The sequence below is a fragment of the Tribolium madens genome, unplaced genomic scaffold (genome assembly GCF_015345945.1).
Source record: "Tribolium madens isolate multiple individuals breed KSU strain unplaced genomic scaffold, Tmad_KSU_1.1 Scaffold_2;HRSCAF=44;Tcas5.2_LGX, whole genome shotgun sequence".
Taxonomy (NCBI): domain Eukaryota; kingdom Metazoa; phylum Arthropoda; class Insecta; order Coleoptera; family Tenebrionidae; genus Tribolium; species Tribolium madens.
The window spans coordinates 2,554,219-2,565,565 of record NW_025400995.1 but is presented as its reverse complement, the minus strand read 5'-3'; the positions used below and the strand labels follow the sequence as shown (position 1 = coordinate 2,565,565).

Here is an 11,347-nt window from a genome sequence, read left to right as displayed (position 1 = left end):
TAAAGGCGCCGATTTTTTGAAAATTTCGTAGGAGGGTTCCAGGGTTTTTTGCCTGGGCTGAGGATAGAGAGTAGAGACGACAGTGTAGAGGAAGTGCCTTAGAGCGGGTTCAATGGCACCAAACCGCACTCCAAGTACCCACTGCACAGGTTATCGCGGATACTTATGCGTCTCCACCACATACCCACGCTGCCATTACAAATTATAACATTCTCCAATCAATTCACTTTCGGTAATACCAAAAACTTCATCTTTGGACTTCGGAACTCCCGATTTGATATTAAGTACTGTTAGGCAACGTGAAGTAATTTTCTTCGATCTTTGTGATCTACTTGAATTATTCTACTATGATTATTCTTTTCAGGTAAGTAACTGTTACAACGTGCAACTAATTGAAACTACGAGAATAATATAAGTGGGTATGCCTATTAGACGATACTGAGGCCAGTTGCAGAATATGGATAGAGATCATTGAAAAATTACCTTTGATTGTATGGAAATTAATCGACAATTATTATAATAGGATTTAATTAGACAAGTCATCAGATCACAAGTGTGATTTTTTTTTTATTTGAATGATGGGATTCTTAGCGCTTTACTTGTTTTGTCGTATTTTGCAAACCACACAAAACACAAAAACTGTTTCCTGGTACCGTTACCAAAACTTGACTGGTTATAAATAAAACACAAGTTTTAAAAACTCAACTATTTATTTATTTGCACGAAAAGTCCAAACACGGAAAGTGTCTGTCTTTTCGTTGTCTACATTTATGAATATTTTTTTGAAGATAAAGCGTCGAATATCCTTTGAAATGTTTGCGCCGATAAACCTGACCATAAACTGCTCGAAGACGATTCCTGATTTGACCTTCCAAAGAAACCATCATAATAATCATAATCTGTAGTAATGACATTGAATTTTGCATAGTAAACAGCCGCGAATGCCGAATAGACTAGCAAGAGAGCTGTTACAAGCTGAAAAAAAGCAAAAAATTATAAATGACATAATAATTGCTTTAAACATCGAATAATTAGCTATGAAAATGATGAGAATTTGATTAATTCTTTTGTCTGCGATAATATCGCCAAGACGTATCAAACGTTCAATGAAAAAAATGCTATTAATAAGCTGGTACCATCCGTTGAGCTTCCTGGGGAAGCTCAAACGTGAGCAGTGTTTGAATGAAAATGCATACCTGGAAGGCGGCCCAGAATTTGAACGAGCCCTCGTTTATAATAAAATCGTAGTACCCGTTCCAGGGGTCGTCTTTGACAGCTTTTTGCTCTTGCATATCGTGATCGTGATCATGCGGGTCGTGGTCGTCGTATTCCATCATGCCTCTCCCTTCTCGAGCTTGGGCTTCGTCGTAGTCCTCCAAGCCTTGCTCATATCTAATCGAAATCGCGTTCATTCTCATGGAAAGCATTTTAATTGCGATAAATACCTTGATTTTGTCGACGTTTCGATCGGCTGTACTGTTGTAGCTAGAGGGTAGTTGGTCGTTTTGGCGAGAGATAAGTCCACGAAAAACACAATCACTAAGAATTTTGCACTGGAACTAGACAACATTGTCACTACTGAATCACCTCCGGCTAAGTACAGATTTTCAGAGGGAATGGTTTGGGGTAAAAACAATGAAAAAATGTCTTTGTCGTTGTAAATCTCGAATGAGACTATCATTATTTCAAGGAGACGTCTCAAAAGTGTGCTAATTATAATAATTTAGCACATATATGGCTAACGGAATTAGGTAATAATTGCAATCACAAATAATACTGGAATTCTGTTAGTTATATATACACAGATTAATAAACTGGAGTAAAACCATACGCGATAATTAAAGTACGGTATTTATAAATGAAACAAAGTTTTTGAAACACATTTATATATAGGCGAATTTAAACAAAAGGGAAATTTCGCCCACATATAGAGCACGTTTGATTTATTAGACAAATATTTATTTTTTCAGTCGCCCCCTTTGTTCCTCTCGCCCCCTGGAGGTTTAGACGTCGGCATACACAACTTTATTTAAATTCGGTCTTACTTTCGATTTAACCTGTCTCATCTGTCAATAAATAAAATGCAATATTTAATTGTCTAAATCTTTATTAAAACATTTTATACAAATTCATTTACATAGCGACAAAAGCAATTTTCCTTCTAGTTTTCTCAATACCCTCAGTGACATTTTCATGGATTTCGTCAATATTCAGTGACCGCCCATGATGGTCCATATCTTTTGACATGTCTCGATGAAAATGTTCATGTTTGAACTGTATTTTATGTCTCGCGATCGATTTCAGAATTAAGACTGTTACATAAATAATAAAATAAACACTAAAATACAAAGGGATGTACCACAGTTTTCTGCCTAAATAATAGTAACTGTAGTGGCCTTTATTGACTCGTTCGTCTTCGGGAGCTTCTGTCGTGGTGATTTCTTTATAGACGTGGTGATGTTCAAAATCATAGTCAACGTCGTGGCCTCCTCCATTTGGCCCATTGTAGAGATAGTGAGGGAATTGGCCTCCAAAATCGGGAGATGGGGGAGGTGATAGGTCATGTTCGGCCATGTCATGGCCATTCATTGCGGGTGGTGATGGTGGCATCATATCCGGAGGAGCTGCCATGTCTTTACTATCCTCCCAGCCGGGAGGAGGATGGTCCAGAATTGTCTCTTGGTGACCATTGTCACCATTGTTAGAAGGAGGATAGTAAACTTGTTCCTTATGTCCGTTATTGTCATTTGGAGGGTAGTAAACTTGCTCCTTGTGGTCGTCATTGGGGGCTAATGGAGGTCCAAGTGATGGATATGCAGATTGTGGAGGCGTGTCTTCAGGTGGGTTGTACGAATAACCACTGGAGTCATCAGGAGTAGCATCAGTGTTGTCTGGTGGCGGAGGAGCATTTGGGGGGTAAGCGATATCAGGTTTGTCATCAGGGGGTGCCACAGGACCAGTGTGAGGAGGATTGTACGAGTTGTATTGTGAGGAGTAAAGGTCGGTGGGAGGAGGGGACTGTGGTTTGTTAAACACTGGAAAACTGTCGAAAGTTGAGGTTGGAGGAGAGTCTTTCGGTTTTTGCTCGTTTTTGGGTTTTGAGGGCACTTGTGTGTAGTCAAAATAAGGACGAGGATTGAAACGTTCTTGGACTTCGCCAACTGCTGGGGCAGTCTCGGGTTTGACTTTGCCAACTTTTTGGACGGGGTACTGATAGACGACGGAGGGTTTCGACGATTTAAAATTTTGACCACTAATTATGTTAACGTCCGATCTAGAAAATAATTGGACTTATTTTTCATAATTTTTGGTACTGTATGATTTACCTGTGAGTCCAGAGAGTTTGCCCATTGTGACTTCTACCCTCGGATTGCGATTTTTGCGTCGTGGATGGAACGGCACCCCAATGGGCCACTTTCGCATACGTTGATATAATAGCAGTGTTATTATCGGGGATGTTTTTGCAATGTACTATTAACGCACACGCGAAAATGATGACATAGTTAAAGAGCATTTTTCTGCACTTAATTTGGCGAAGAGTCGCATTCGATTGACGATTCAAGCATTCAAGAAGAACTAAATGAAAGAATCTATATTTCATCTCTGTTTTGCAAACATTGCCAATGTGATAATTACTTAAGTTATTGTTGTTACAGTTATTCGATTTTTTATCAAATCCATGTGTTCCATATATTTCTTTAACCGTTGTTCGTCTCAAAGTCAATAAATACGTAACTTTGTCACCCACATTCACTAATATGTCATAATTAAATACTACTATATAGATCTATGCCATTTAAAAGAAGTTCAAACAGCTCAACTATATTGATATTAACTGACCTAAAATCAAACTGTTCAAACTAGATCCACATATCGTCGGGTTACTGCAAAAACCGATAACTCCATTTTTCAGTAATTTGTAATAAATAAGTACATAAACAAGTTCTCTAAAGAGAATTTAACCATTTTTCGCAAAAATGTTTATTCACAATCACTAATGTAATATGCCGATTACTAACCTTTTAAAGGTTGGGAAACACATCATTAAATCTCATGAGCAGTAATATCATTTTATTCCTTGGGCGGTAATATGCAGGTTTGACAACGTTAAGATTACAAAAATACCAGGAAATTTATCTTTCAAATTCTCAAGTTACGCATAATATTTTGCTAAATTAGTATTCAATTGCTTCTATAGCAGTTTCTCTTACTTCTAGCGGACTACACTGTTCTATTTCAACAATCTTAATATCAGATTCACACATTATTTCAATATTTTCTTTGATTTGTGAAATGTCAAAAATTAAACGCAATTTGGATGGCTTACCAAGTTTGGACCTTAACTTTCTTAGAATTTTATTTTATTCAAATTTTTGACTAAAAATGATGTGATTGTGAATAAAATAGCATACAAACCTCGGTGGTAATGACATTACCCCTGGCGCCTCTCGATGAGCGCTTGGGGTGATGACATATTTACCACCTCGTTGGTAATGTACTATTTTTGTAAGTCAAAGAACATTAATACAAAATTTTTACCTCTTGTTACTTTTTAACGAAATAACTACTATTAAAGCGTGAGCAAGTATACCTAATACAATTGCAGAACTGCAGATTTAATGAGAGAATTGCCTGAATAACCCAACAATGGATAAATTATATGTTGATCACATTTCTGCTAAATCTGTCACACCACACAAACATTTCATAACAAGACCTATTTTTCAATAATTGAATAATAATAATATGAGCTTTATGTGGTTTGATAGTACCTAAACATCAATCCGATCATAAAATTTTATGACATTTGCTTAGACATACAAATAGGTATGACAATTATATAGCAACAAAGATATAAATCAAAAGTAATCAACTGTCAAGAGAGTTTACAAGTTTCTTTCTTAGTCATAAATCGAAAGTCAAAATCTGATAAAATAGTGTAGGTTGCTATTTCTCGCAGTTATATAAAATATATAACATTCTATTAAAAAAATAACTATATATAAAAAAGTTTTAATAATTACATGATGGATAATTAATTTAGCTTCTACTCATCGCAGATCTTCATCTTGCGATAGAACCTTCGTCTCGAGGTCATAATATGTTTAAAATAAGTGACACGAGTGTCGTGTAGTTTGTTTTGTTTTAGATTTGCATTGTGAAATTTTTATTTCTTTTTTATTGTTACAAAAATGCAGTCTTTGTTTCGTAAACATAATTCATTGTCTCGGCCACAACGAAATTCCGCTTTTGTTATTCTACTCAAATCGATAGGTAGGTTCAAAAATTCTCTAATTAAGCCAGACATTAAAATAATAAAAACGCTCCGAAAAAGGTATCTGTAAATTGGCAGCATCGAAGTTTGTAGTTCCTAACTGTCTTAAGTAACTCTAATTAGGTGCCATCATTTGCAATTCTAATGTTTTTCTCATTTTGGTAAAGGTGGTTATTCGAGGCTAGAACAACAAAAAAACGGTAATTAGTAATTAGGTGTAATTATTAGATCACTGCTCCTTAATTTTAAGAATCAACACACATGTTCCCAAATTTCGGACTATAACAACTGATTGAATCATATGGAATCATGTGAAACATGGAGCGGCCCTCTTACCCTTCGAGCTCACAGCACTTTGATGCTATGCAATACCTAAACCTGCTTGTTTTGGAGTGTGCCTACCTACTCAAACTTTGCGTTACGCTACTCGTTTTGTAAACGTAGCATTACTGTCGTTCTCTGTTCTTCTATGTTCTACCTACATAAACTCGAGTTTCTTTCTACGGCGACGCAAGTCGAATTGATTTTGGTTAGGGTTAGGGGGTGTATGTGCTCGAATATCAACAGATCAGCTGTACTCAGTGTAAAGTCTCAAATAAAATGATCGAATAAACAAATCTCAATCTTGACCATGGCTATGTATAAGGGCTTTTCCGTTCTTGAAAAATCTAAACCCCCTAATCCCCACAGTGTGCTATTGCAACGCAGGGGCAAAGATGAGACTTTACTTTTTGAATCCCAAGCTGTGGCTGTCCTTTGTAAGTGACCCTATACCTATTTAACACCTTCTAAAGGCACTATTTCAGCCACACCGGAAATGGAAGTTGTCAAAAAGGAGTACACCAAAATATTAGATGCTTATGGCTGCTTAGGTGTTCTGCAATTGTATTCAGGAGATTCAACAGTTTTGTACCTTGTCATGGTCACTGGCTGTTTTTCGGTGGGGAAAATAGGGGATTCAGAGATTTTTAGAATAACACAAACGCAATTTGTTCCTTTGCACTACCAACAAAATGAGGATCGAATAGCGGAAGTGGGTTACTGTGTTACATACTATATTCTTTCACCGACTAATTGGTGGTGTTGCAGGTGCGTAAATTGCTCAATTCGGGAACTTTTTACTTTTCTTGGTACTCCGGACCACCTGGTGGTAATCAACTGGACTTGACATTGTGTGCCCAAAGGCGACATAAAACAAGCACGACTGATCACAGATTTTTCTGGTAATATTGAACCACTAGGTTTTTTTTGTCTAATTGTGTTATAGGAACCGGATGTTACATGTTCACCTCGTTAGATTTGGTGTCGATTGTAATTCTTGGTTGGTGAGGGCTATGTGTGGTTCAGTTGAAGTCAGGACTGTTTATGTCGGGCATAGGAAAGCCCTAGCTGCTGTTGTTTCACGCCTGAGCTGTGAAAGAGCCGGAACAAGGTTTTCGATCATTTAGACACTAAATTTTTCTAAACCACCAATTGTAGATTTAATGTGAGAGGGAGTAATGATGAAGGGCACGTAGCGAATTTTGTTGAAACTGAACAAGTTATTTATTTAGAAAATGAAGTTTCATCGTATTTACAAACTAGGGGTTCGGTACCGTTGTTTTGGGAACAACCGGGAGTGCAAGTATGTCTAAAAGACAGCGTTTTCTTTAATTTAATTTTTTTTTGATAGGTAGGTTCGCATAAAGTTCGGATTTCGCGAGGCTATGAAGCCTCAAAAGCCGCTTTTGATAGACATATGAAAACTATCAAAGAGAGATATGGCAAACAGGTCATTGTCAATCTCTTAGGTACAAGTCTAATTGGTAGCAAAGAAGGTGAAGCTACTTTAAGTCAGGAATTTCAAGTATTGCATTTTTGTGACCGAATTTGGATTTATTTTTGTGGTTTTAGAAACACCATAAGGAATCGTGTCATACCGACATTCCGCATATCGTATTTGATTACCACCAAGAATGCCGCGGTGGTAACCAAGCTAATTTACAAAAACTTAAAGCCAAAGTTGACGAACAATTACAAGAATTTTCGTTTTATCATACAATTGGGAGTACAATATACAGGTAAGGGTGTTTGGAAGTTGCATGTGTAGTTTGTGAACGTCTCGAAAAACTAATAATTTGTAGCTTACAAACGGGCACAATTCGAACAAATTGTTTAGACTGTTTAGATAGGACTAATTGTGTTCAAACGTTTTTTGGGTTAGAGGTAACTAACTGCCTTTACAGCCAAAGCTTGAAGTAACCGATTGGTAGATTTTAGGCAAACAATTACAAGCGATGCAGTTAGTTGATAAGAAACAAACCGTTTCGCGGTTTGAGGAGGTTTTCAGACAAATGTGGATTAATAACGGGAACGAAATTAGTAAGATTTATGCCGGGACTGGCGCTATTCAAGGCGGATCAAAGGTAAAAACAAAACCTTCAGGGGTTTTTTTTATAGTTTTTGTTGGTATAGCTAATGGATGGAGCCCGATCAGCAGCTAGAACAATCCAAAACAACCTTCTTGACAATTCGAAACAAGAAGCAATTGACATTTTACTTGTGGGCTCTACTTTATCGACTGAGCTTGCCGACCGAGCACGAATTCTTCTTCCTTACAACACCCTTCATGGTAAACCCCCAAAACACAAAACCAAGCAATTGATAATGTGTTCCAGCGCCACCTCACGTTTTACGTGAAATGTGTAAACGATACACCGAATATACCGACCCTCTTCCAGTACGTATAGCCGTAGGCACATACAATGTCAACGGTGGCAAACACTTTCGCAGTGTTGTATTCAAAGATATCAAGCTTTCTGATTGGTTACTGGACCCCCACATAAAAAATCCTGGGACTTTAGTCGATACGGGATATACTGACGAACATAAATCAATCCCTGTCGATATTTACGCCATTGGTTTTGAGGAAATTGTCGATTTAAATGCCGCCAATATCGTTAATACTAGTAGCGAAAACGCAAAGTCTTGGGCGACGGAATTACAGAAGGTCTTGTCACGTGATCGCCCTTATGTTTTGGTCACCTATCAACAGTTAGTCGGGGTGTGTTTGTATGTTTTTGTAAGGCCTGAACATGTGCCTTACATTCGCGATGTGGCGGTTGACTCGGTTAAAACCGGTCTAGGAGGGCATACAGGCAATAAAGGGGCCGCTGCAATCAGAATAGTGTTTCATGCCACGTCCTTGTGCTTTGTATGTGCACATTTCGCAGCCGGACAGTCACAAGTTAGTGAGCGCAATGCCGATTATAACGAAATCACTCGGAAAATTACCTTCCCGATGGTAAGTGCGGACCGCAGACTAAACACCTCTGACTTAGTTATCGTAGAGCCGGTCTTTAAACTCGCACGAGTACTTATTTTGGTGTGGTGATTTTAACTATCGAGTTGATATGGATAAAGATGAAATAAAAGAATTGGTAAAGATTGGTGACTATGATCGGATTCTTGAAAGTGACCAGTTGATGGTAATTTATAATTGGTTAGAGTTCTTAATGAATTATCATTGATTTCCAGAAACAACAACAAGAAGGGAATGTGTTTAAAGATTTTACTGAAGGAAGAATTACATTTCCGCCTACATACAAGTATGATTTATTCAGTGATGACTATGACACTAGTGAGAAGTGTCGAGCTCCGGCGTGGACTGATAGGGTTTTGTGGCGACGACGTAAACAATCTTTAGCTATAACAAGTCAATTAGAAGATTCAAATCCTGGTAAATTAGTGTTCTATGGACGCGCTGAATTGAAACAGAGTGACCACAGACCCGTTATTGCTATTATCGATATAACCGCTCGAAAAATTGATGAAACTAAACGCCAAAACATGTTTTATGAAGTGATAGCCGATATGGGGCCTCCTGATGGTACTATAATAATCCATTATGAGGACACATCCCAAAATGATGAAGTTTTCGACGACCAACTTGTCGCAACACTTCTAGAAGACTTCACCCAGTTTGGTGAAGCGATTTTGGTGCGATTCATCGCAGACACCATGTGGATAACATTCCGGGATGGCCAATCCGTTCTCAAAATAATGAACAAAACACAAGGACGAGTAAATTACCGAAAACAACTGTCAACTGTCATTTAACTCATTTTGCAGATTCCGGAATATAATCTAACTTTATCACTGAAAACACCAAATTGGGTCGACGAGGCGAAAGAGGAAGTTGGTTTGTGTTCCAGCAACACTGTTCCTTTGTACACCTCACCCACCCAATCCGACTATAACTGTAAGTGAAAATGGCGACGAAAAGTGAGTTGACTTAGCTTTTGGTAGGTTTAGGCATTCCGGAGGTGAAGGCGTCCCGACCGGGCCCTCCAAGCCGCCCCCCTCCACCTTCAGTCAAATCCCCGGCAACGCCCAAACGACCGCCCCCACGAGTGGGCGTGATAAGTCTCCCTACAACGAACTCATCGGCACCTCCTAGTATGCCGCCTCCTGAACTTCCCGAAGACACCGGAATTTATGAAGAGATAAACGACGATATTGTGAGTGCGCCGGAGCCTCAAGGGCCGCCTCCGCCGCCGCCTCCACGGCCGGAACCGGCGCCTCCTACGCCTCAAAGAGAACCGCCCCCTGTACCTGCCCGATCCGCACCTCCTCCTCCTCTCCCTGCGCGGCCACGTCAATAAATTTTCCTAGTCAGATTGCGATTGAGTCACTCAAGTTTGTGTTTCGTGGCCGCAAGGTAAAATTCTGATTTCTTTTCTTGCCTTAGACTGTGACTGTAGTTTGGCTGTTATTAGATGTTATTAGTTTTCCTGCTTCGAATTTGTTTAGTTCCTATTTTCTATGAAATGACTGCTAGGGAACATTCCATATTATTTATTATTGTTGATAATCAAAACGCGGCAAGCACAATAAGTTATATGCAACAGCAAATTAAACAATTGGTGCTTTATGTGTTTTGAAAAACTAGTTTATGTTGCGTGTTAAGAATTGAAATTTTACTGTTGCTTATTGTCTTCTACTTCATAGTTTAAAACACATAAGCAAAAAATTTAGAATACACAGATGCTGCATTTGCATCCAATATATTGTAAAACATGTTGATATTTAGAAAATTTTCATGTAAAATGTTTATATTTGTTTAAGTTTATATTTAGTATTGTTTCTTTTCTTAGAATTAACAAATCAATTATCAAAAGTATAAAAATGTTTTCTTTTTCACCTCTGACCTTATATATTTAAAAGATTTGCTGATAAAATTTAGTCACAAGTTTGTAATTATTTGTCACATAAACGTTTACTATTTGTGTAACCAAAAAAAAAAAAAACTTGAAAAAATAATTTATTATCAAACTTTAAAAACATGAACAAGTGAACGAATAATGAACAATATCAAAAGTAGAAAATACACAAGCATGTGAACGAATAATGAACAATATCAAACATATCATAAGTAGAAAGTACGCAATCATGTGAACAATATCAAACATATCATAAGTAGAAAGTACACAATCATGTGAACAAATAATGAACAACATCAAACATATAAGTAGAAAATACAATCATGTTACAATTATTTGAACAAGTAACAGATTTTTAACTAGTTTAAATTGAACAAATATATGAAAGCCTAGACATTTCATCAAATTAGCGCCCTCTGTTTGACGGGTGCGGAAGCATTGAGCAATGGGGCCCATCTTCTAGTGTTTCCTGTCGGTTCCATGAGCATAATTGCGATACGGGGGTGGTTGTCCAAGTTTGGCCATTGCAACACAGATTTGACGGCCCTTAACAGTCGACTTATCCAATTTGCTGATGGCATAATAAGCATCAGATTTTCGATAGTATCTCACAAATGCAAATCCCTTATTGATACGCGTGTAGCGTAAGCGGGGGACGTAGATGTCAGCAATGGTGCCATAGGGCTCAAAAAGCTTCTTCAAGTCATCTTCGTTGATTTTATAATTCAAATTGGTGACTTTGAGGGAATGCGTTCTTGGGTTTCTACCGAACGAAGTGCTCGGAGAGAAGCGTCTTTCGCGGTCGCGTGCTTCTTTTTCAAGTTTGCGTCTCAAAAACTTGTCCTGGGGGTAAACTTGCAAAGTCCGGCCG

General features: G+C 38.1%; 4 protein-coding genes across 4 annotated transcripts in view; 1 reads left to right on the top strand and 3 right to left on the bottom strand.

Moving 5' to 3' along the window:
* Positions 1–706: 706 nt before the first annotated feature.
* On the bottom strand, positions 707–1,684 carry LOC123006610. Its single transcript, XM_044401213.1, has 3 exons — positions 1,446–1,684; positions 1,197–1,392; positions 707–975 (listed from the first exon to the last, which is right to left on the bottom strand). The coding sequence occupies exons 1-3, from the start codon at positions 1,679–1,681 to the stop codon at positions 769–771; spliced, it is 639 nt and encodes a 212-aa protein (XP_044257148.1). The 5' UTR covers positions 1,682–1,684; the 3' UTR covers positions 707–768.
* Positions 1,685–2,089: 405 nt separating this feature from the next.
* Positions 2,090–3,649, bottom strand: LOC123006545 (circumsporozoite protein). Its single transcript, XM_044401111.1, has 2 exons — positions 3,327–3,649; positions 2,090–3,274 (listed from the first exon to the last, which is right to left on the bottom strand). The coding sequence occupies exons 1-2, from the start codon at positions 3,599–3,601 to the stop codon at positions 2,134–2,136; spliced, it is 1,416 nt and encodes a 471-aa protein (XP_044257046.1). The 5' UTR covers positions 3,602–3,649; the 3' UTR covers positions 2,090–2,133.
* Positions 3,650–5,384: 1,735 nt separating this feature from the next.
* LOC123006078 (synaptojanin-1) lies at positions 5,385–10,434 on the top strand. Its single transcript, XM_044400242.1, has 16 exons — positions 5,385–5,475; positions 5,526–6,033; positions 6,082–6,308; positions 6,365–6,498; positions 6,543–6,707; positions 6,755–6,899; positions 6,948–7,121; positions 7,169–7,335; positions 7,399–7,480; positions 7,528–7,680; positions 7,730–7,886; positions 7,933–8,558; positions 8,605–8,742; positions 8,792–9,337; positions 9,386–9,515; positions 9,563–10,434. The coding sequence occupies exons 2-16, from the start codon at positions 5,907–5,909 to the stop codon at positions 9,916–9,918; spliced, it is 3,327 nt and encodes a 1,108-aa protein (XP_044256177.1). The 5' UTR covers positions 5,385–5,475; positions 5,526–5,906; the 3' UTR covers positions 9,919–10,434.
* A 232-nt stretch (positions 10,435–10,666) lies between these two features.
* The window catches only part of LOC123006591 (29 kDa ribonucleoprotein A, chloroplastic-like), a 1,777-nt gene continuing 1,096 nt past the window's right edge, over positions 10,667–11,347 (bottom strand). Inside the window, exon 2 of the mRNA XM_044401180.1 lies at positions 10,667–11,319. Within this exon, the coding sequence (XP_044257115.1) occupies positions 10,936–11,319 (384 nt within the window). The 3' untranslated portion in view covers positions 10,667–10,935. The remainder of the gene's footprint in view (positions 11,320–11,347) is intronic.

Excerpts from the sequence above, each read along its gene's own strand:
- LOC123006610 (XM_044401213.1), bottom strand. The coding sequence starts at position 1,681 with ATGATAGTCTCATTCGAGATTTACAACGACAAAGACATTTTTTCATTG. Across the intron at positions 1,393-1,445 it reads GAAACGTCGACAAAATCAAG|ATATGAGCAAGGCTTGGAGG; the intron begins GTATTTATCGCA and ends GATTTCGATTAG. Across the intron at positions 976-1,196 it reads AATTCTGGGCCGCCTTCCAG|CTTGTAACAGCTCTCTTGCT; the intron begins GTATGCATTTTC and ends GCTTTTTTTCAG.
- LOC123006545 (XM_044401111.1), bottom strand. The coding sequence starts at position 3,601 with ATGAAATATAGATTCTTTCATTTAGTTCTTCTTGAATGCTTGAATCGT. Across the intron at positions 3,275-3,326 it reads CAAACTCTCTGGACTCACAG|ATCGGACGTTAACATAATTA; the intron begins GTAAATCATACA and ends ATTATTTTCTAG.
- LOC123006078 (XM_044400242.1), top strand. The coding sequence starts at position 5,907 with ATGGCTATGTATAAGGGCTTTTCCGTTCTTGAAAAATCTAAACCCCCT. Across the intron at positions 6,708-6,754 it reads TGTGAAAGAGCCGGAACAAG|ATTTAATGTGAGAGGGAGTA; the intron begins GTTTTCGATCAT and ends CACCAATTGTAG. Across the intron at positions 6,900-6,947 it reads GGGAACAACCGGGAGTGCAA|GTAGGTTCGCATAAAGTTCG; the intron begins GTATGTCTAAAA and ends TTTTTTTGATAG.